The 26,045-nt window shown below is 35.0% G+C and overlaps 1 protein-coding gene across 6 annotated transcripts; it reads right to left on the minus strand.

The window, feature by feature from the left end:
- Positions 1 to 7,129: 7,129 nt before the first annotated feature.
- LOC100256742 (ethylene-insensitive protein 2.2) lies at positions 7,130 to 18,203 on the minus strand. Of its 6 annotated transcripts, none has more exons than XM_059739025.1 (9): positions 17,870 to 18,137; positions 17,026 to 17,110; positions 15,959 to 16,873; positions 15,681 to 15,767; positions 15,447 to 15,557; positions 15,140 to 15,352; positions 12,110 to 12,295; positions 9,244 to 11,970; positions 7,130 to 7,814 (listed from the first exon to the last, which is right to left on the minus strand). In XM_059739025.1, exons 3-9 carry the CDS (start codon positions 16,205 to 16,207, stop codon positions 7,431 to 7,433), a joined length of 3,957 nt encoding a protein of 1,318 aa, XP_059595008.1. In that variant the 5' UTR covers positions 16,208 to 16,873; positions 17,026 to 17,110; positions 17,870 to 18,137; the 3' UTR covers positions 7,130 to 7,430. The 6 variants fall into 6 exon arrangements, with proteins under 6 accessions (XP_059595008.1, XP_059595006.1, XP_010653585.1 ...); XM_059739023.1 differs by having other exon boundaries at positions 16,992 to 17,110; XM_010655283.3 differs by lacking the exon at positions 17,026 to 17,110 and having other exon boundaries at positions 17,870 to 18,203.
- Between the last annotated feature and the right edge of the window lie 7,842 nt (positions 18,204 to 26,045).

Raw genomic sequence — 26,045 nt, forward strand, 5'->3', positions numbered from 1 at the left:
GAAGATCGTCTTTGTTTTCACTTATAAAAATGAAAAAATCTTAGATTACCAAACAGGGAATGACCCATCCCATGCTTCCTCCTTTTTTTCCTCCTTTTTTCTTAAAGCCCAAATTAAAGGTAAATGGAATATTTAGTGGTATATACCATCTTTTTCTACTTTTAAGAATAAAAAATTGTAAGCTTTTGTTTTTTCCTTTTTATTTAATTATAAATAAAACTTATAATTAAATAATGTTACAAAATAAAAATTTCTAAAGAAAGTCAATTATATCTTACAAATTATTTGTTTTTTTAATATTTTATTTGCATTAAATATTGAGAGTTAAAAAAAATAAATATTTTATTTTTATTTTTTAGAAAAAGTTAAATTATTTTGATTTTTTTATTTAACAAATATTTTTAATAAATAATAAATTAAAAGAAATAAAAAAAATAAACGACTTAAAATCTAATTACTTCCATCAAAAAGTTCAAAAAACAAACAGGTAAACTACTTAAAAAAAATGAGAGATGAAAGAATTTTATTACCTCAAATCAAAAAGAAATGTGTTTTTTTTCTTTGAACATATCATAAACATGTAGAACATAAAACTTAATTTGGCAAAGTATAGCAGTATCAATCATATAATGATTTTTTGAAATAAGTGAATATTTATTTTTAACCTCAAAATTTGCTCGGTACTCTGCTGTTATGAACTTATAATTAATACAGGATATCCTGCAAATAGGATGATCAACAGAGTCTTAGATGGCTAAAGCAAATCATTCAATTGGCTGATGATGCTACATGTTTTAAACACAAAGGTTGAATCAACTACTTCTCTAATGGAAAGGGAGCATAAATATTTCTTATTTTTCTCAAGAAATAAAAAACTGTGCTGGAAATTCATCAACCAAATTCAAACTGAAACATGAAAGTTGGAGAAGATGTATGAGATATGAAATCTTCTAACCTATGAAGAGGAACATATATTTGAAAATATGCCCTTTTTTTAATTTTACTATATATATATATTTGGCGTAATTCATAGAAGCGAACCAGAATTTGTATGGGTGGGTGATGGATAAGGCGTTCTAAGCTAAAATTCTCTGTAAATAGGGAAGCTAAAATTAAGTGTAGATGATGGGAAAAGAAAGTGATAAGGATATACAATCAAGTTGAGAAAGTCAAGGGAGAAAATCAAGGGATTTCCAAGTTTTGAATATTTTGGAATATTTGTAGTTATACCATTTATTTGTATAGTTACTCAATTTATTTTGTTTCCTATTTCTTTGTAATCAGTTTCCTATTTTCGTGCTCATGCAATCTGTATATATACTAACCATATCAATGAGAATCACAAGTAATAATTCTTCAATTTCTCTCTTCCAAAAATCCTTTATGGTATCAGAGCAAAGGTTTGTTCTTTAATTTTTTTTTCCCAGCCACGTTCTTCAATCTTCAGCAAGCCTTTCATCCACCTCATTCCAATGGCCACTGAGAATTCTCAACTCATCATTCCTAATGCCCAGGAACCCACAAAACCACTAACCATGATTACTATCCATAACTCCATTAAACTCACACCCACCAACTATCTTTCTTGGAAAACCCAAATGGAAGCCATTCTCATCGGCTATGATCTACAAAAATTCATTGATGGATCCCACCCTGCTCCTCCAACCACCATCACCACCAATAATGTTGTCTCTACTAACCCTGCATACCAAACATGGCTACGTCAAGACAAACTATTATTTGGAGCCCTTGTCGGCACTCTCTCATCTACTCTAGTTCCTCTCATCACCCAATCAAAAACCTCTTATGAAGCCTGGCAAATATTGGCCAACACCTATGCTCGTCCATCTCATGGCCATATCAAGCAACTCAAAGACCATCTTAAAAACATCACCAAAGGTTCTCAGTCCATTACAGACTACATGCAGTCCATTAAAACCCGGGCCGATGAACTTGCTGCTCTTGGTAAGCCTCTTGACCAAGAAGATCTGATTGAAAAAGTACTTGAAGGCCTTGATGAAAATTATCAGTCCATCATTGATGCTGTCAACGGTCGTGATTCCACCATCTCTTTTGATGAACTCCATGAAAAACTCATCAACAAAGAATTGTCTCTCCGCAACAAGATAAGCCCCTCACCCCTACCGGCATCTGCTCATGCCACCAATGTTCGCTTCACTCCATGGTCTGTCACCAATCGCACTCCTCGGCTCCCTGGGTCCACATCCGCACCCACTCAAGGTATCATAAGAAATTCTCCCACCAACACCCGCGACAACCGTTCTCCTGCTCGTCCATTCCTTGGTCGCTGCCAATGGTGCAGTACTCAAGGTCATGTAGTCTCCCGCTGTCCTCTTTTCCGACAACAGTTTCCGCAGGTGCAGCCACCTTCTCGTCCCGGCAATTCATCACAATCTCGACCACCAGCTCCCTGGCAAGCTCAAGCAAATGTTACAACCACCATTCCCCCCAATACCACATGGCTACTTGATAGTGGAGCCTCACATCATGTCACCACTGACCTACACAATCTTGCTCTCCACAGTCCTTTTGATGGCACAGATGAAATTATGATCGGCGATGGCTCTGGTCTCCCCATATCTCACACTGGTTCCACCTCTCTTACCACTCCCTCTCATTCCTTTACTTTATCTAATGTTTTATGTGTTCCTACCATGAAACGTAATCTTATTTCTATTTCTCAATTTTGCAAGTCTAACAATACTTCCATTGAGTTCTTACCCTCTTCTTTTCATGTGAAGGATCTGCACACGGGGGCAATTCTTTTGCAGGGTCGAACTAAGGATGGTGTGTATGAATGGCCACTCTCCACTACCCAGTCACGTCCTCTAATTGCGTTTTCTAGTGTCAAGACCACTTTGTCCGAGTGGCATCATAGGCTCGGTCATCCTTCTTTGTCAATCTTCAAAAATATCATGTCTTCATTTCATTTAGATGTCTCTCGTCCGTCTAATTTCAATTTTAATTGTAATTCGTGTCAATGCAATAAAAGTCATAAATTACCATTTTTTACTTCTACTCTCTCTACCTCTTCCCCTCTTGAAGTTATATTTACTGATATATGGACATCACCAGTCTACTCTACTGATAACTTTAAATACTATGTCATCTTTGTCGACCATTTTACAAAATATATCTGGCTTTATCCCCTCAAACGCAAATCCGACACGCATGATGTCTTTGTGCGCTTTAAGGCCCTAGTCGAAAAATTCTTTAACCGTCCAATTATAACTCTCTACTCTGACAATGAGGGGGAATATCAAGCTCTCTCCTCATTCTTAACAATCAACGGGGTCTCACACTTTACTTCTCCACCTCACACTCCTGAACACAATGGGTACTCTGAACATCGTCATCGTCACATTGTCGAAACGGGTCTTTCTCTACTTACCCATGCATCCATGCCTCTATCATATTGGCCTTTTGCCTTTTCTACTGCCGTCTACCTCATCAATCGTCTTCCTACACCGACTCTAAACCACCTCTCACCATATTTCAAACTCTTTGGCACATTCCCTAACTACTCCAAACTTCGAAGCTTTGGATGTCTCTGCTATCCTTGGCTTCGCCCATACACATCCCACAAACTCGAGTCTCGTTCCTCCCCTTGCGTCTTTGTCGGGTACTCTCCCACTCAAAGTGCCTATCTATGTCTTGACACATCCACCGCTCGTCTATACACTTCCCGTCATGTCCGCTTTGTTGAGTCAATCTTTCCCTTTGTCACTTCTCATACTTCTCTTCCTCGCGTCACTTCATCCACCATCTCTGAATGGTGCTCTATCACTTTACCAGTCGTGGCCACACCATCCGTGAATGTCGGCTCTGCTCCCCCATCAAGTCTGCTCACTCCTACCGCACCAAGCCAATCCCAAGACCCAAGCCAAAATAATACCACCTGTGCCACACCTACACCAGAGCCTAACAGCCATTCCAGTGTGCCCGTACCAGAAACCAAGTGCGACTGTGCCAATAACCCACCCCTCCCGCCTACTCAAAATGACCCTAATCCACCACCCGACCTCTCACCCTCACCTCTTGTCATAGTCACTCGCTCCAAACATAACATCCATAAACCAATTCAAAAGCTTAACCTCACAGCCCAACTCCAACAACCTACCCTTGAACCCACCACTGTTACCCAAGCCCTCAAGGACCCTAAGTGGCGACAAGCTATGTCAGCAGAGTTTGATGCTTTACTACGTAATGGGACATGGGACCTAGTGCCATCTCATCCCACTCAAAATTTGGTTGGTTGTAAGTGGATCTTTCGCACTAAATATTTACCTAATGGCTCCATAGACAGGTACAAAGCTCGATTGGTTGCTAAAGGCTTCCACCAACGCCCTGGCATTGACTACTCTGAAACCTTCAGTCCCGTCATCAAACCTACCACTGTCCGCCTTGTTCTCAGCCTTGCGGTCAGCCAGGGTTGGTCACTAAGACAACTTGATGTCAACAATGCCTTTCTTCAGGGCACTCTCACTGAGGATGTGTTTATGTCTCAACCACCGGGCTTCATTGATCGTGATCATCCTCATCATGTCTGCAAGCTACGCAAGGCTATCTATGGCCTCAAACAAGCCCCACGTGCCTGGTATCATGAGTTGCGCCAATTTCTTCTCCAATTTGGCTTCATCAATTCCATTGCCGATACCTCCTTGTTCATCTTCAATAACCATGGCACCATTCTTTATCTGTTAGTCTATGTCGACGATATCATTATCACTGGGAATAATGTTGAAGCAGCGCAGACTTTCATTCAACAACTTTCTCAGCGTTTCTCTCTCAAGGACCTTGGCCCCCTGACATACTTCCTTGGAGTGGAAGTTACCTCCCACACCAATGGTCTTTTCCTCAGTCAACGCAAATACATTGTCGATCTACTTAACAGAACTCACATGACTGAAGCCAAACCTGCTCCTACACCACTAGCAACTAGTCCAATTCTCACTTTACAATCAGGAACCCCACTATCTGACCCGACCGAGTATCGAACAGTGGTTGGTAGCCTCCAGTATCTCTCCCTCACTCGGCCGGACATTGCCTATACGGTGAACAAACTCTCTCAGTTTATGCATCAACCAACAAGTGACCACTGGAATGCAGTCAAGCGTCTGCTACGGTATCTCTGTGGCACCTTAGACCACGACATCACACTTCGTCGGACCTCCCCACTAGCACTTCATGCCTTTTCTGACTCTGATTGGGCAGGTAACAAAGATGATTTCACCTCCACCAGTGCATACATAATCTATTTGGGTCACAACCCTATTTCTTGGAGCTCTAAGAAACAGCGAACTGTGGCTCGCTCTTCCACTGAGGCTGAATACCGATCGGTGGCCTCTACTGCTGCAGAAATTCGTTGGATTTGCTCTCTCCTCACCGAACTCGGTGTCACTCTTCCCCAACAACCAATTATTTACTGTGATAATGTTGGTGCAACAAATCTCTGTTCCAATCCGGTCTTTCACTCACGCATGAAACATGTTGCCCTCGACTATCACTTTATCCGAGAACAAGTTCAAAATGGTTTGCTACGAGTGTCCCACATCTTTGCCTCTGATCAACTCGCCGATGCTCTTACCAAACTTCTTGCTCGTCCTCAGTTTGACTCACTCAAGGCCAAGATTGGACTTGCTCCACGGCCGTCCATCTTGCGGGGGCATGATAAGGATATACAATCAAGTTGAGAAAGTCAAGGGAGAAAATCAAGGGATTTCCAAGTTTTGAATATTTTGGAATATTTGTAGTTATACCATTTATTTGTATAGTTACTCAATTTATTTTGTTTCCTATTTCTTTGTAATCAGTTTCCTATTTTCGTGCTCATGCAATTTGTATATATACTAACCATATCAATGAGAATCACAAGTAATAATTCTTCAATTTCTCTCTTCCAAAAATCCTTTCTTAAATCTCTAATGGAAAGGGAGCATAAATATTTCTTATTTTTCTCAAGAAATAAAAAACTGTGCTGGAAATTCATCAACCAAATTCAAACTGAAACATGAAAGTTGGAGAAGATGTATGAGATATGAAATCTTCTAACCTATGAAGAGGAACATATATTTGAAAATATGCCCTTTTTTTAATTTTACTATATATATATATTTGGCGTAATTCATAGAAGCGAACCAGAATTTGTATGGGTGGGTGATGGATAAGGCGTTCTAAGCTAAAATTAAGTGTAGATGATGGGAAAAGAAAGGCAAATAAATAAAGCAGAAGATCATGGTGGGTACCTCCGTACCTGTATTCAGAATCTTTGATGATAAGATGAGCGCAAGACACAGAGAAAGAGGAGGAGAGTAAAGAGAGAGAGGGGGACAAAGAAGACGAGAAAGTGGTGGGGGAGTTGTGACATGTGAGTGGTGATGGCGTATAGCTCTCCACGTGTATCTTCCTTCCCTGGGACAGGGACTTTGCTTTCTTAAAAGTTCGTTTATGCTGATATTCAGAAATCGGGAATATTAGTAAAAGCGGGTCTGTTTTTTATTTTTTATTTTTTAACTTTTGACACCGAAAATAATTTCCTTTCAGATTTTAAAAAGTTAAAATATTTAATTTTTTTTTCACTTTTTAAAACACTATTAAATATTAAAATTCTATTTAAAAAAGACAAACACCATGTAATTTTAATTTTAAAATTTCATTAACAATTTTCTTTGGGGTTTTACAATGAAAAGTGGCGTGGCTTTTGATTAAATCATCAAATGGGTATGGATGAAATTTTGAATCTGCATCATTGATCATTGTGTAATGAAATCTGACCCTTAAAACAAATAAAATCAAGGTTTATAAAACTAAAATTAGAGTAGTAAATAAATGTGTGTTAGCAATGAGACTGATAGAAAAATAATAATTGATATAAGCACAAATCAATTACAAGAATCCATTATGTGCACAAAATATTAGTTAAGTGGGGGTAGGGAGGAGGGAGGAGGGTGGAGGTGTGATGGTGAGTGATGCGAAGGGTGAAGACAAATTCATGACAAGAACCTCCAATTTCTCAATAACCTACCAACCCACCTACCCTTTGTCTCCTCCCCCGCCTTAATAATGAATATGGATATTGGGTTGGCAAGCACCATCAAAGAGACATAAGGAACCAAAACCAAAATTGCAATCACATTTTTCCACCTTTCTTCTACCCAAATTTTTCCTTTTTCCATTCTGCTGCAATTACAAATCCAGTCATTCTTTTTATCCTATGTATATATATCATACATGGAAATAACATTTGCAGCAAAGACTTTTAATACACATGAGAGAGAGAGGGAGACAAAGGGGAGAGGAGAAAAAAAGGAAAGAGGGAAACCGGGCACCCTGATCTAGTGTATGAACTGCTTTCCAAAATCAAACAGCTCAAAAATCATTGACCCAGTTGAGTTAACTGTAGACAAAAACTATGAGCCATAAGTCGATGAAGTCGGAAGTTTTCGCAACCCAGAGCCCATATTATCGTGGGTTCCAACAGGTTTGTTGGATAAACGACGCTTGTAGCGCTTGAGAACAGATGCCAGATTCTCTTTTCCTTTGGGGAAAGCCACATCGCCAGCTGCAGTCCCTGTTCTACCCTTTCGGCAAGATATAGCAATCTCCACATCCTTGATTATCTCTAATAGCATAGCTGCACTCGTGCATTTCCCCTTGACTGATTTTACCGCAGGGGGCAAAATCCCATTTGAGACTGGTGGGCTTGACCTTTGCTGGTGTGATGCTGGAATTTGAAGGCAGAAGCATGGGAGCATTGGAGAACGAGGCTTTGAGAAGGCCAGGTCGATGATTCCCTGTAGCAAATACGGTTCACATCACGATGAAGAAATGGTACTGTTACAGTCACAAACATGAGAAAACCATATGGAAAATGCAAAATAGAATGAATATCGATGTTTCTTGCCACTTTATTCACAGGTGGGCTTAAAGCGTGACACAAGAATAAAAAAATGGAGCACACATAGCACTACCTAAGTGCATAAGCATGGACACGAGGGTTTCCAAATATATAGCAAATTAAAGAAAATTATTTTTTAAGGTATCTATAAGTGTAAATGCAGCACAAATGCAACAATCACAAATCAATACATTCATTACATAACATAGCTGAATTGAAGATGTTTCAAAGAATGAATGCTACAATAGAAATAACAAAAAAAAACAGCAATCTTAAGCTATATTTGTTTCCTAGAAAATTTTAGGGAAAATGAGGAAATAAAATAGAGAGGAAAAGCAGAAAGAACAGAAAAAAATTAAAGTCAATAAATTATTTTTATTCCTTCAAACTCATTTTACTTATTTTAATTCTTCTATATAAAGATTAAATAATTTAAAAATATACAAGTTTATAACTAATTTTAATTATATTTGATTTTCTTGCATATTTTTCATGGTAAAACCAAACATGAGAAAATTATTTTTCTTTCCTAAGTACTTTCCTAGAACCAAACATAGTAATAAAAAATTATGATATGTGAGAGAGTTAGGACTGCCACTGCTTGAAAACCAGTTTAGACTTCACAAAGATGGCCTGGTAAAGTTGCTGCAAAGATGAAGAAGTACACCAGTAAGGAGTAATTTGGTGTGAATTGAAGACACAAAGCCAAGAGGGGAAGCCCAAAAAGAACAATAGCCCAAGTTATAAGAAACTTTCACCCAAAAAGATAAGCTACCAGAAGAGAATGGAGGAAAAGGCATGGCCCTAGACATTAAAGTGAAGGAAAAGAAATTGTGGTGCTGACCCCAAGCACTGAGACAAGACATTGTTGAATTGAGTTGTTTGGTGCCCCACTCACTGGAAAAATAGACATCAGTTTGCCTTGGATCTTGCTCAATTCTATGTAACAAGAAGCAAACTTAAATTTTCTCACCTCTACTAGAAAGGGGTGATAAAAAATTATCCAGAGGATATTGAATCTAGATAAGGTTTAGACCATGACAATATAAATATAGTTGCCAAATGAGCCATTTGATGCCATGATTTCTCAGGAAAGAAGCTAGCTCAATCAAGTTGTCTTAATAGTTGCAGAAATAATCATGGCAGATTGCTCCCTAAGGGACCCATTAGTGGAGAAATTTGCTGCATTAAAGATGAGCATATCTTATTTGGTCATTAAGGAGTAGCTATATATTCTCAGAGAAAATACTGATTTTAAATCAGGCCATGGACTTCAATCAAGTGATATTAGCATAAACAAATAGCAGAGCATTTTCAAAATTTACCTGAAGACGGTTGAGTACATAAGTATATTTTCCCCATAGCTCTGGTCGGCTTTCCATAAAGGACAGATCAAGAATTCGATGAATGCACCACACCCCAAAGCTTATTACCAAATCCACTCTCCATACACAGCCCTCTCCACAATGAGGAACCGAGGAAACAAGCAGTAGTGCAGAACCAGATTTCCTATCAGAAGAAGAGTACTGAGCCTCCCCCATGTTAACCCCCCAGCTAATATCTCTGGTTTCAGCCTCATAAAGAAATTTCTCCCTCGCAGCAACACGATAAATAAGATCCTCATCTGCACCTTCATTCGGTCTAAACAACCAATCAGATCCTTCCAGTTTGATGAGCCTCACAATACAATGTCGGAAAGATTGAAGAAGCTTGGCCTCCAAATGCAGAAGAGAAGAAGCATCTCGAGTAATTGAATTTGACCTACTTCCAACTCCTTCACCCACAACACTACGAGTTTTATCAGCCACACCAAACTGCTCAAAAGGCTGTCTAGACCAGAGGGATCCAGTGTCTGAACTTGTACTCAATGGCAAGGAAAAAGGATCTCTATATGCTTTTGATGGAGAGAGTTCATCAAATGCCAGAGGACCCCGGGTTGTCGAACCAGTATTTGAGTACAGGGATTGTTCATAGGTTGAATGATCAATAGATGTGCGATCATAGGTTGTTCGACCAATAGATTGCCCAAAACCAACAGTATTGTCCCATTGAGCACTCCTATCAGACAAATATAAATTCCGAAGAGGAACTGAGATTCCTGAAATATCAGGCAAACTATGGTACTTCTTTGTATTGGCTGGAATCCCCCCAGTCTCGGCAGGTCCTGAGGAGCACATTTCATAATATGCTCTTTCAGATTGCAAAGCACTGTTTCTCGATACTGCACGGTTCTGAAAACCAGATGCTTGTACAGAGCCTAACCCATTTTGCAGCTTTTGCCCCAAAGCAAAAGAAAGTGGATCTCTATAGTTTGCAGGGCCCAAAGAAGGGGATTTTGGGGGTGTTGGCTCAATTGGGGGATTCATATAATCCGAACTTTTATCCTTAGCAATACGACTGAGATAAGAGGCAATCTGATATCCATGTACAGTGGCTGGCTGATAATCCAAGCCATCAGAAGAGGGTGGAAGACGCAAACTAGAGTAGCGCCTCTCACCAGCATCAAGAACATTGCGGCTGGAATTTTGCACATATGCATCCAGCATTTGAATGTTGTTGGACCAAAATGAAGAAGACCCCCTTTGAACCCCCCTATAAGAAGAATCCATACTGCTTTGCATTGTCTGCTGCCTGGGGGAATCATATAAACTTGAACTGATCAGGGAATCTGATCCTCTTCCTCCCACAGATGGGAAGTACCCAGTAAATTCCTTCTCGATACTGTCCACTTTCAGTGAGGAAATCGCAGGTTTCGAATCTAGCCCCAGCAACAAATCCAGTTTCTTAGCCTTTGCTTCTGGAGTTGCCTGACCATGGAAATCATACAATTGTCCCCAAAACTCATCAAGAACTGCAGCTAACTGACGTCTTGCAGCACGACCCAACCCAGCTAGTCTTGAAAGACTTCCAGTACCATTCCCACCTTCATCACTTTTCCCACTGAGACTCCTAAATGATCCTGGACCCTCAGATGTCAAAGAAGGGCTGCTTCCAGAAATCTCTTTGGAAGCTTCTTCAGGCTCCCAAGCATCTCCCTCCTCGTCATCCTTCTCAATCTGTGAGTCTCCTTCTATTCCAACAGTCTTTTCAACTGGGTCCACTGATTCAATCTTCAAGGTGCTGGTATCCAGCAAGTCAACATGAGAGACTTCATTAACCACAGTGGTGGGTGATACTGACTCTACTGTAGATTCTGGTTTCTCTGAGTGACATATTGGGGAGCTGGGAAATGTAATATTAGAACAATTCTCTTCAATAGTAGTCAATATAGGCCCGTGATCAGAATCCATGATTGTTTCAGGCAAATCAAAATCAAAATTTTCCACTGGCATATCCAAATGACTCCCAAAGGATTTCTCCAACGCTGGTGCTGGTTCTTGCTTGTGAACAGGATCCTCTCCATGATATCTAGAGTCCATAAAATCGATTTCCTCTCTCTCAAAGGATGGCTCAGTTACAGCCTTTGGTGAATCCCAGTTCCATGCCTGTGCATCTGATCTGGCACTAGCAGATTTTAATGGGGTGGCAGCCAGCCAAAGCATAAAACAGAGTGATGTACATGCAGTGGTGAGTAGAAGAAAATATGAGCCAGATGTAGTATTCCCAATGTTCCATCGCAAGTTACCCACCCAATCACTATTTCCAAATATCATCTCTACAACAAATATGATCTTTAAGCCAAGCATCCCAACTAATGCAACTACGGCGAGGAACTCCACAAACTGAGAAACTTTGTAGACACCCATTATTGATCTTGAGGAGGCAACCCGGACAAGAGGGATGACAGAAGATGGAAGGAACATAGCTACCATAACCTGCATGAACAAAAGCAACTGATATGCCCCTTCAGCTCCTGAAGTCCTCACACAGTACAGGGCTGGAATAATCGCAATTATCCTGATTGTAGCATGATGAAGCCATCCAGGAATGTCCATTCTCAATAAATGATGCAAGACTACTTGACCGCCAAGATCCCAGGTTAATGCTGTGATTTGATTACATAGAAATAGAACCAGTAAAAAGAAAACAGGTGCAATTGGACTCCTAAATACCTGTATCAATGTTTTGAAAAAATAAAATTTATTCAGTATTCATCAAATTAATGCAGAAAATAAAATTGCTCATGAAGCAATTATCTAAACAGGATTTGTTAAATGTCAAAAGGAACCAGTAATAATGGAAAAGTTGAACCTGATCCATTAGAGACATAGCATCCTGAAATGTAAGCAAAACAAGGCCTGTGCTATAGAACACATTTGCTGCAGCATTCATCAGCACATAATTCAGCAAGAAAATGCCACTGAAGACGAATAAGATCGCAAAAATATGACTATGACACAAAGCAGCTTTGGAAACATTTGGTAGTCCTTGATGCCGCTGCAAGAATATGAAAGATTAACAAAAGTTAGAACTTCGGTGAGAAAACATATGAAGAAAATGCTTAGTTAAATCACAAAACAATTCCTATAATGAGGAGGATTTTAGGACTCCTTCCTCACAAATGAGAATAGCATAGTTTCTAGGAATGTTACAATTTGAAAGAAATATTACTGTCCTTAAATTCTGCATGTTCTTATTGCAGCTTGACTTTTCTCCAATGTGGAGGCTTACATGGACAATCTAGACCAATCCATCTTATTGGAACACAGGGTAGGCCACATCAACAATGCATTTATTCACCTCAGCCAAGAGGCCTCTTTTCAAGTTCTACCCCATAAAAAATTAGGCCAACAGAAAGAGAAAAGGAACTGTGAAACAACAGGAAAACCTGTTTCTCAAGGAAATCACTAGAATACTTTGAAGTACATATATGAACATATGTATAGATATGCATGATGTGATTTTTTTCTCTGGATCTACAGTAAAATAAGTTGAGTTTTATTGGGAATTGGAGCAACAAGAGATCCAACCAAGACATTGATATGTGAGTGCCCCTTGTTCCCAACATACATGCATTAAATGTAATGAGCATCTTTTGCTCAGATATTTCACTGTTATATGAGCACATGCATCCATGCCTACTAACACCATCATCTACCCCAGCAGAAAGGAAATAATAATGTCATTATGTGTATGTATGATCAAATCAAAAGAGGAGAGCCCCAAGGTATGTGGATAACATCCCCAGAAAATAAGAAGACTTCAATAGAGCACAGTCATGAGCAGATAAATCTCCAGAAAATGAAAATATACAACATGACAAAGATCTAGATCAACAACTGCTGTGCACCAGTAATCTATCACAACTTTATTAACATACTGATACTTTATGACCATATTATTTGTTATTTATCAATAGAAAAGCTAAGTATTCACCATGAAAATTGTTCATATTCGAATAACAAAGTGCCACATGTCAACAATCTAACAAGACAATATTGGTAGATCAGTAATTCATTTATCAGCTCAATCAGACTAGTGAAATAGTACGAAGCACAAAAACAGCATATTATTATATTATGACTTAATGAAAATGTCTCTGTGATACCCGTCAGCATAATAAGGAAAGAAATAGGTTGGCACTTGGTCCATTCCTTAGATAGTTATTAGTAATCATCCCTTCAGAAATTTAACTCATTGATGGACAAGTAATTTGACCTTGCCATTTTCATATATCTCTGTACTTTTTCTTCCTCACCTAGCTTATAGCTCTCGTCTTGCACTGTTAAGATGTGCATGGATAATTGGCATCAAAGAATTAACACCACATTGTTACACACAAGATAAACACACAGACACAAAACTACTTCATAGATAACACTCCTTGAAAGGCCCCATGATTACCAGATCAGGGACAAGAAGCAACCTAAACTAGGAGGCATTGTCATATGCCACTTAACAAAGATAAGTTGCCTTGTAAAGAAGAAATCGGTACCAATTACCAATTCAAGAAAGTATGGATGCACATAGCATGTATTTTAGTAATAATAAGCATTGCCAAGAGCTTCTATAAATAGTAGAAACCATGCATGATACATTCCCAAATGCACCAATAGCAGTTACAAGTTGTTAAACAGACACTGAGAATACACCTGACAGCAACCTGAGGTAGAGGTGCTTTCAAGTTATGAGAGATTACATGAAATGTTGCATATGGGAAAAAGACATGATTGAAAAATGTGTTCAAGGACCATTACATTGGCATGCAGCTTCATCCTAATCCAAATCTACCTTCTTCCTAAACAATAACAACAGCCAAGAACTAGATAATAACACAACTGGGTCAAAGTCTAGTACCAATATGCAGCATACATACCGGTCCACTCTGGAAATATACATAGCAAAAGAAATAACTGACCAGGCCACACTCACATGAAAGCAAGCATACCCAACCTAACCTACATCAACTAATCCTCAGCCTAGGGTTCAAACTTGGAAATGTGGGGCTTGGTCTAAAGTTGATTAAACTATAAATAACCTCCCAATTTCCTCTTATACTATTTCCACAGAAGAGGACCAGTTATCAAAGTTAGCCATTCCTCAGTTTAAAAATACCCCAGTTGCACATAGTGCCATCCCGTAAAAATCAACTGGGAAGATTTCAATTCAGGGACTGGCGTATTATAAGGTGAAGAGAATATGACGTGGTAGAGCCCAAATACACACATGATTTTCATATCATATGGTCCAAAACTGTAGGCCATCACAATGATGTGATAAATAAGTCACATTGCTCAATCCAAGTATTTTGATCAGAAATCTTAAAGGGGAGGAACCTTTCCACCTTTCCACTTTCCCAAATATCAATCAAAATTTATGGATGTATGAACTCAGTTCAGCTCAACAAAACCATACCTCAATCAAAAGGATCGATAGGATTGGCCACATTTTGACTAATGGTATGCCAGTTTCAACATATTTGCCCTGAGACCAGTTGTCTAAAAACCATGGAGCTAAAAATGCAGTATAGGCAGTTCATAATTTAAAGCTAGCGACTAGTCCCCAAAAACAATAATGATAATAAACTATCACATTGCTCAACCCAACTATCAAGCTTAGCAGCATCTCTAATGTCTAAAAACCTTGTTTTTTTAAAAATCCTCTTCATGTCCTTTCAGTAACTATAATCCCTTTTGAACCTTTACCCAAGCATGCATGCAAGCGCACATACTCATGCCTATACATTTAGAGAAAGGGAAGAAGAAAGGGAAGGGGATGTGGGGGGATGGATGGAAGACACAACACACACACACAGAGGGAGGGAGGGAGGGAGGGAGTTACCTTTACAATCGAAGAATGGAGATAAAAATTATGAGGCATAATATTAGCTCCAAGAAGACTCATCAATGCAAATGCACTCTCCCCACTGAACTTTGTTGGCATCCCATTAATTGAAAGTGGAATTTCTGGTAGACTGATGAGTACTCCAAGAGCATAGCAAAGCAATACAAAACCTACCATCCATATGCATAAGAATTTTGCCTTGCCATTTTCCTGTATATGAGCATTAGCAATATTAAACTGATTTTCTATGTTGATGTAGAATAATGGATGTGAAACAAAAAAGCAAAAAAATAACCAGGCTTACCAGGAGGGTGGCAAAAAGTGGAAATAAAACAGCATCAATAGCAGTCAAAAAGACACAGCTGAACAAGTCCGCCCCAAACATGAGATGAAGTCCATGGGCAATGCCCAGGATCTAGCACAAACAATTCAATTATATGTCGGCAATGGAACAAGAATCATTGTCACTTGTGCTTCTGCTATATGACAATTTGGATACAAAAGAGTTTATATACTATAACGAAGAATGAGAATATACCATAGTAAGGTCCAGAGCAATCATGGAAAGCTCTGTTTGAATTCCAAGGAGCATGCATGTGGACTTGTCATACTCATCACTGCAAATCTTTGGTATCACAAAAGGAAAAAATTATGCAACCATTTAAAAAATCAATAACATAAAAAAGTAAAATAAAACAACAGTCTCATGCATATAAGAAGTTCTTTGTAATCCTGAGCACTAATATTTGCCATTCAGAATTTGATGCAACAGAATCAGCACTTATATGTATAATACTGGCATAAAAGAAATGATACCTGTGCAAGATCTCTTCCGGTCACAACACCAATCCGGGCTGCCAAACACTGGCATAAAACAGCAGCAAAATTGAATACAAGCATTAGAGCAACCAGATCAAACCCAAATCGGGCACCACCCTCAACAACTGCAGCCCACTTTCCTGGATCGACATATCCAATTGATATCAGAAGCATAGGAAAAACAGCAGGAAGGAACTGATGCCGAACATCTGGCATATGGTTAGCGTTAGAAATCTCAGCTTCCATATTGTTTAGTGATTCTCCAAACAACTAGAAATCCCGAGTCCACTATGATACGATTGATTATTCTAGGTCACCAAAGAGCCTCTTAATAAGTGCCAACCTCAATAATTTACATGGTTGCTTATTGCAGACTTCTTTCCAGTACAACATCGCTGGTCTTCACAAGTCATTGAATCAGACATTTGCAATTTCTGTGGTTAATCACAACCAAGTGTACCCACCACATATATCCTAGCTAGATCCCAGGTCTTTGTAGAATATAAACAAGTTCATCCACATACATCCTCTATATCACAAACCCCTTGATCCACTTGCTTCAATCAATCCTAAAAGCTCTTCATGATAGCACATTTAGTTCCATCAACAGCTGGCTTGACAAAATTTTTATTACTAGCTGAAATCATCAGATGGAAATTGGACCCTTTTGAACAAATAGGGCATGTTTTTTACAAGCTATTCGATTTCCTAATAGCCTGCCGATTGTAACTAGAACTTTAATTAAAATCAAGTTAAACTCCTTCCCACAACTTGAATTTCAGCATAAAGATAATACAGTACTTCATCCATCATCCAGAAAAGCAATCCCAAATACATACATATTGCCAAATCACTTCAACCCTCGAATCCAGCTTCAAGGTCTAATCCTGATTCAGTAAGCCACATTAGACCCTGACACAAAAAATATATATATATATCAAGACACTTGAGAAAAATAATCTTCCCATTTAGCAAGTGTTAGAAACGCTGAAATGATAAAATTTACAAGATCAACATTTAAACAGAGTACATGAGGCTGAATATGACTTAGGAATCGACCGTACGACGTTATCCCCAATGAGGGTTTTAGTTTGCATTAACCAAGTTGGGCCACTAACGAGAAACTTACAGCTTCAACCAATTTACAACCTAAAACCATCACAAAAATCCCAGTATCATGCACTACAAGAGATTCTAGCATCATGAACCATAAGAAATCCCAGAAAAAGAAATTTCAAAAACCCACTGAGTCAACAAAGTAATAATCTCAATTTTTTGTTAAAAGCATGGTATTTGAACAAGTTCACTTCCTCTAATGTGGAATACATCAAGAGGGTTCCCGCGAATTCACTACAACCCCGCAGAGAAAGAGGAGAAAAGTAAGAATATCAAATGTTTTAACGGTCCAAGTATTCACTCTGCTTGTATCAGCATAATTTTTACAATGATAGCTCTCAGAAACTATCAAGCAATCCTAACAAAAAGAGATCAGCACCCACAAATTACAATTAATCCACCAATAATTCATGACAATTGGAAACCTAAAATCAACAGAATGCAAAAAACCCCATACTGAAAACCCCACCCAGATCTTCCCACAAAATTACCAAAATAGAACAAGCAACACAAATCCGCAACCAAAACCAAAAACCCTAATCCCAGCATCGAAGTATCAGAGCCCAAAACCCTAGAACAAGAGCAAAAATGACCCAAAAAAGGGGAAAAAAATTTCAGAAACGGCCGCCAAAGGATTGACATGGATCTGAAAAAGCAAGTAAAAGTCAGCACAGATTTCTAGAGAGAGAACACAGAGAGATTCAACGCAGGTCCGTACAGTCCCATTCATTCAGGAGGTGGGTGTCCTTCAAAAACGAAAAAAAAAACCCAAAAAACAATCAAATTGTTTACCTCTGGGGTTTTCCATTTTCCCCAATCTCTACAGATCAGATGCTTTTAAACAAGCCACGAGAGAGTTAATCGATTTATAAAGAGAGATAGTGAAAGAAGAGAGAGACAGATAGAAAGAAAGAAAGAAAGAGAGAGAGAGAGAGAGAGAGAGCTGTGGAGGTGTGAGAAAGTAGAGTGAGAAAAATATTTGGGCAGGGAGGGAATATGGTGTTGTTTTGTGAATAAATCATTAAGTTGAAGGCAATCTTGAAGGAGAGAGTAAAGTGGAAAAAGAAAAAGGCTCACATCACAAATGTTAAAAAGGCTTTTGTGAAAAAAAAAAGCTCCTCAAAGATAGTTAACCTTTTCTCAACTTTTTCCTCTCATTTATATCTCCCCCCACTCCGTTCTCCACTCTCCCCTCTCTCCCATCTCTCTCTCTCTGCTCTACTATTTCCATTTCTCCAAATTTATCTCTTCCCCACCTTGAAGAATCTTTTTCAAGCAACTTATCTGGATTCTTTCATTAAACTATAAAAATAAATCCTTTCTATAATTAGGAACTACTCATTTTACAGTTAGTTACTCTTGAATCAAAAGTGGTCAGATTCCATTCCTAAATAAACATCTTCCATAATATTTTGTCAATATAAGATGCATTAAATCAAGCTGATTTTTCTAGACACTTTCAATTAATGAAATACAACATGGGCTCCAATATCAATATTGGGCTTAGTTGGTTCCCCATGGGAAAATATCTTAAAAAATCATTTTTTTTCCCTCACTCCCTCAATTGCCCAACAAGTAGTGCCCCAGAAAAAAAAAAATTTAAAAGTTTTCACACTTGGGTCTCCTAATAAACCCTAGATTTGTACCTCAAAACAAGATTTTGACAACACAAATTTTCCTAAAAATTGAAAAATAAAAATGATCTCATTGGATACGCCCCCCCATTGAATGCCACTAAGGGTTGTCTGGGTCAGGCGCTTAGTTGATATTGTGGTATGGAAAAGCGTGGAAAAGGCTAATCTCATTGTTCAAAAATGGTAATGATAGCCCAGTGGGGGGTGTGTATGTGTTTGCTTCATATTATCCAGTGAACAACAACAGCTAATGAAGACCGAAGAGTTGGGCAATTAATGGGTCCAGTGTAGACAAGTGAGGTGATGTGTAGATGTACTGAATTATAAGGACACTCCCAAGTTTAGACTTTGCATTATTTATGACAGGCAGTTAATGTACCCCGTGTCCTTAATCCAATCATCTTTCTTACACATCCACAGCACTTTCGCCCTCATCTTTCGCCCCCTCCCCCTTTGTCTACTTCTTCCTAACACGTCCCCATCACCTCTACGCATTTTGGAGCTTGTCATTTGATGTACCAAAATTTTTCGTGTTCATTTCATGATGTTCTTTACTTGATTGATGTTTTGTTTTCTGAGGCTGAGGTTTTCTTTTTCCTTTTTTTTTTTTTTTAACCATATGGGTTTGGAGAGATTTCACATGGGTTCAATGAGCAACAAGTTTCAGAAAACCCATATGATCCAAGGTGGGAATGAGACAACCCATTTATCAGACAAGTGGAGGGAGATAAGGATGAAAAAACAGAGAGAGAGAGAGAGAGATTAATTTGAAATTTTGCAATTGAAGGTGGACTTTTAGTCTTTTTGGAGGTCACGTGTAATTTTCATGGGATGATGATTAGGGATTAGGCCCATAAATAATGGAAGATAGGAGTTTAAAAAAAAAAAGTAATGAATGGGAAAAGAAAATGAGCACACGGCAGCACCTCATGATAGCCTATAGCCAATAGGGTGTATAGTATAGGCCTCAAAACCCACCATAAAAATGAAGAAATTATGGGCACTTATACATCAGGAAGTTCCATCCCAATTGGCACCACCTCGGCTGCTTCTGGGTTGGAGTCCAAACAAATGAGGGTAATGGTTAAGAAAAGATACGGCGGAGGGGGAGCTGGGTATTGATTTAGAAGGGTGTTGACTGGGTGAGATTGATGGTGTGGGACAAAGGATGGCCCATGAATAATAAAAACAAGGGGAGTAGTGAGTGAGTGATGGGAGAAGTGGTGTGAGTTGAAGAATTTTGACAATACTTCTCAGACAAATGGATAGGCATTCACATAACTTCAAACCCATATCCTCCAAAACCATCTTATCTTCTTTCCCTATTCCTTTTCTAAGTATAACATCAAATACAATCATTTCCATCCCTCTCCCTCCCTTTCTTTTATCATAGAATTTGACTTCACGTTATATACCTTTATTTATTTATTTATTTATTCATTTTAATATTATTTTAAATTATATTGTGTATCCATCTCATATTTTAAAATTATTTTAATAAACACCAAGTGCTTATCTTTAGGAACCTAGTGATTATCTTTAGAAAATAAAGGAGATGCCTTGATTGTGTATGTTTGAAAAAATAGCTTCTAAGAATTGTTGTTTTAAATGTTTTTTTTTTAAACTTATTTAAAAATTTAAAATATTTTCAAACACTTTTATATATAATTTTTATTTATAATATTGGTTTTAAATTTCATTGAATTAAAATTGAAACCCAAGTCTAAAGGGTCCTCACAATTTGAGACATCACAAACATCTCTCATATAAATATTTGTGGGATATCACAATTACTCTCATATAAATACAATGTCCTAATTATGTTTCATGGGATTAAAAGACCAAACAGACAAACAATCATCACGAGATCAAATAAACTCTCGCGAGACGAAATATCACATTTACAATAATCTTCAAATATTCTCAATGAGATTAGTCAACAAGTTACTAAAAAATTATTTTCTATCCATTGTGATTTACAACATGTTTTCGAGTTTAAAAAAAGATTATATTTTTAAAAATAGCTATCCAAATGACTTCTAGTTACTCTATTCAAAAGCACACTCAAACTCATTAAAAATACAGCTTTGCAGATTGCGAGGCATTGTTTGAGCCTAAAATAACACCAACATTTATATGGGAAGCTCCACTTCCCCTGATTTCAAACCCCATTTTATATATGGACTGAACCTGCTGATTCACCATTAAAAAAAATTATCATAATAATAATAATAATTAATTAATATTTTAGCAAAACTCAACCACGTATTTAGAGTAGTATTTTATGTGGTGTTTCTTCGGTATCTCGCCACGTGCTCCGTCTAGTCGTTGGAAATTCAATGCATCCAGCTATATTTTCCCTCCATAATTATATTTTTTTAATATTAATAAGTAATAATGTAATATTATATGTGGCATGTAAATGCACCAACCAATGTAACAGGGCCCTAAGTGAGATGAACATGTTCATTGAACTTTCATCACCCCAAGTCCCAACCCACCCCCTAAATAATTGGCTATTTTTCTTTCTTGTTTATTTATTTATTTAAATATTTTGAAATTACAAAACTATTATTCTTTCTCTGTCCATTTGGCAGTTGAGGTTACAGTTAAAGGAGGCAAATCCCCATATAGCCAACATGGCCCAAATCACTAAACTGCCAAGAATCTAGTTTGTTTTTTCACCTTTCTTTACTAGATTGAGATTTTTAGGGTTTTGTAGCATGGGAGTTTAATATGAGTTCTCTTTTCTTTTTTGATCATTTTTAGGCAATTTGATTCATTGCATCTCACTTCACCTAACTTGAAACCATATGATTAATTGTATTATTATCGATCGCTATTATCAAACATATTCAACTATTATTTTCAGCTTTATTAATTGCGCTTCATTGCTTGTAATCAACTCTCTAATCCAACAAAATATGCTTGATTTATTTATTTATTTATAAGCTAAATAAATTAGTCTACATTAATTAGCGGTTCAGACTCTAAATGAAATTTTCATAAGTCATTATGGATTTGAACTGATTCATCATGAAATGAATGCCCATTATGTTTATGTTCATAGAATTTAAATTTTATTTATTTAAACCGAACCATGATTACAACCCCATTAATATATACAGTTAAATGCTTCGTGGTTCTTATTTATACTTTCTAGATATTTAGTAGCCATGAAGAAAAAACGCTTTTTAAATATTAAAAATATTAGAAAGATTTTCTAAAATCATTATCAAGGCTTCAAGTTTTTAATAAATAATATTTAAAAAATGCGCAAAATAAATTTAATTATAGTTTTTAAAAATTGAAATGTTTATTTAATTGAATAAATTGAAAAACATTCTTGTATATGATTATATGATTTACTTATAACTACACATGCTATTAAAATATCAAAAAAAAATTCAATATTTAAACAAAAATCAAATACTAACGTCAACACAAATTGAATTTTGCCCTTATTTATTTGGTTATTAATTTCATTAAATCTGTCACTAATTCCAACTTGAATTGACTGAAGTGAATTTATCACTAAGTAAATAAATAAGTGTCTGAATAACATATTTTCTATTAATATAAAATAAATAAAAACCATCTTTAATTATTGACTATTACTTTTATTAAGGTTCTCATTAATACAGACATAAATTAATTGTAATAAACATTTAAGTGATTCAATAATATCTATTTTAGTAATAAAAAATTAAAATTCTAAATAGAAATTTCAAAATTTTAGAGAAATAACTGTTCTCTTAGATTTTTTTAGTCAATTAAAATATCTCTACATTAACTTGAGAAACTACTTAAAGAATAGTCAAATGGATGAACTTTTTAAGAGGTTATTTGGTAAAATTTAATATTTATTATTTAAATACTTAAATTGATTTTAAGTTAAATTATATTCAAATAATTTACTTAACCCTTGTTACTTAATTCATGATTTAAGTATTCATGTTATTGGATAAAATTAACTTAAATTTTATTCTAAATTTTTAAATTGACATATTTATCCTTATAAATTATAATTATGGTAAAAGAGGTCAAATAACAATGAAAGTTGTAGAGTAACAAAAAAAAAATCATAGAGGTAATTAGGGCAAACAAGGATAAAAAATATAAAATAAAGATGTGAATTTAAGAATAAATTAATTATTTTTACTTATCACTTAAAATTATTTTTGACTTTAAATCAATATCATTAAGTTATTTTATCAAATATATTTAATTTATTTAATGACTTAAATTAAGTTATTAAGTCACTTTCATTTATTAAGTTGACTTATGAAACATCCACTAAATTTTAATAGAATAATTGTTTATCTCATCTTGATACGTGCTAATAAATTATCAAATTGAAATCATGGATAACATTTTCAGAAAATAAACTATTTTTCAACTTTTTTTTTTCAAAAATAATTTTTTAAAACTATATAGAGAACAAATAAACTTCTTAAAGTGTCTAATACCTTTTGCTTTTAAAAATTGAAACCATTTCCAAAAAAATAAATAAAAGATGCCCTATTCCTCTTAAATATTTAACAATTTAGTTTTATATTAATTAATTTTTTTTTAAAAATAATAGATTAGTTTTTCTAAATTCATGTTCATCTTATTTAAAGAAATTGAATAATCAATTAATCATTAAAAAAAATAAAATGTAAAACAAAAAAATAGTGTACTACTTCTTTCATTTTTTAAGTTTACTTCAAAAAATCATGTTGTTGAGATGCATTTACATTTTTCTGGTAGAATTTATCTTAAGAACTTAAAAACTATAAAAATTGTTTAATTAAAAAAAAAAAGTGAATCTAAATAAGCATAGAATTTTTATTTTTTTCTAGAAAAATGAAGAACTTAAAACTTTTATTTTCATTTCATCCTTTTTTTTATAAGTAAAAAATATATATAAAAATTCAAGTAAATAATGGTATGACAATTGTTTTCAAAAATAATTTTCTATTTTCTAAAATAAAAAATTGAAAAACACATTCGATAACCAGAAACGGTTTTTTGTTTTATGTTATTAATAATATAAAACAAAGTGTTTTTAGATAACATCTTTTTATTGTTTTCAGTCGTCTTCACTTATTTTTTGAAAGTTGTTTTGAACAATAATTATACAAACATGTATAATGATTAAAAATAAAACTATAGACATCAAAAATTATTTTAAAATATATTTAAAATAAATTAAAAACATTTAAGGTTTTGAAACATAACAGTTTTCAAAAATTATTCTTAAAAACTATTTTTTAGAACTATTTTCAAAACATAACAAATTCTCAAACAAACTTTTGTTTTACAAAACATTATAGAATATTTTTTTTAAACTACTCTCAAAAACTGTTTTAGAAAACACTTCCTTGACAGAGCCTTCTTGTTTGGCAATTGTTTTCAAAAATAATTTTTTATTATCCATAATAAAAAAATCAAGAAAACATGTTTGACAAACAATAATTGTTTTCTATTTTGTATTCTTAAAAACATAAAATCAAATGTTTTCAGATAAATTTTTTAATTTTTTTATACTATTTTCACTTGTTTTATAAGAGTTGTTTTAAAAAAATAATCATACAAACATGTAAAATGATTAAAAATAAAACATTATAGATCAAATTTATTTTTAAAACTATTAAAAACAAGTTAAAAACATTTTAGGTTTTCAAACAGGTTTTTGTTTTACAAAATATCAAAAAAATAGTTTTTGAAAACTATTTTTAAAAGTTTTAGGATTTTCTATGTATGTTAATTAATGGATTAGCATTCCACTTGGAATGTGCTCGATACAAAATTTTAGTTTTCCAAAATATTTTATTAAATAATTAGCCACTTTTATAAAATCTTCAAGAGTTCCAATATATAAATCTCTATTTTAATCCAAGGGCATAACTTGATTAAGTATATTATATAACATTATCTAAAATATTTTATGAGATATTAATCTTTCAAGGAGTTATCTCTCTAAGCATGTCAATCCTTTATAAATTTGGTTGTTTTATATATTTTGAATCCTTTAGGGATTTTAATATATCTATATATTTATATATTAAGTCCTACAAGTATCTCTTTATCAACCAAATGACAAAGTTATCTCATTTTTTTATTATTATCACAAAGTAAATATTAAGAGATGCCAAAAAGCTTAAAGTGTCTCGTACCAACTCTCGGAAAAGAAAAAAAATGATTCTTAATAAGAAGATTTAGGGTTTGTTTGATAATTATATATTTTTTAAAACAATTTTAAAAAATGGTTTTTGATAATCGTTTTTTAAAATTGTTTTATAATTTTTGTAAAATAAAAGTTCGTTTGAAAACTTAAAATGTTTTTAACATATATTTTTTAATATTTTAAAAATATTTTTATATGTAGTATTTTATTTTTAATCATTCTATATGTTTGCATAATTATTTCTTAAAGTTTTTAACGTTTTTAATACTTAAATGATAAAAAAATTTAAATGTTAGAAATATTAAAAACACTTCACTATCAAACAAGATCTAAAAGATGTTCAAAACACCCTATTTTATGTTCATAAAAACAAAAAATAGAAAACTGTTTTTAGTTATCAAATTTGTTTTCTGTATTTTGTTCTAAACAATAAAAAATCGTTCCAAAAAACAGTTTCAAAACAAGTATTTAAATATTAGTGTGATGACCAAATTCTTAAAAAAAAGGGTCCCAAAACAAAGCATTGGAGCATTAAAAAAAGGCTACTTGAGTTGCTCAATATCTTTGGCTAAAGAATGAAAAGTGAGTTGGGTAGCTGCTCTTGGACATGAGAGAAACTTTGTAAAGGTGGGATGACAAGGCCACTTTTGAAATTCCCATAAATTTTTGACGCCGAAAGAGATTTGACCCCCTTTCCACATCATCAATTTGCTCTATTTTCCTTCGCCCCACGAACTTCCTCCCTGGCTCTACCCACTTCACGTTATTCATTTATTTGCTTTGTTTAAATTTCTTAACATCTGAAATAATTTTAAAAAATGTTAAGATGAAAAGTAAGAAAAAAACATTTATAAATTATAAAACTTAAATGGTGTTTATTTTTTATTTTTAACTTTTTATTGAAAATAATTTTTGGATATTTTATTAATTTATTATTTATTTTTAAAAATTTTTTATTTGTTTTTTTAACTTTTTCTATTTGATTAAAAATAACATATTGATATCAACGACATAACGAAAGCAAACATGTTATCCACATGTTTAGCTTAGTTGTATTAGTTGATATCAACACAATACTTTTAACTGAATAGAAAAATTAAATATTTTAACTTATTATGTTTAGCCAAAAAAAGGAAATACCGTCAATTTAAGTAATTTAATT

Source organism: Vitis vinifera, chromosome 8 (assembly GCF_030704535.1).
Source record: "Vitis vinifera cultivar Pinot Noir 40024 chromosome 8, ASM3070453v1".
Lineage (NCBI taxonomy): Eukaryota > Viridiplantae > Streptophyta > Magnoliopsida > Vitales > Vitaceae > Vitis > Vitis vinifera.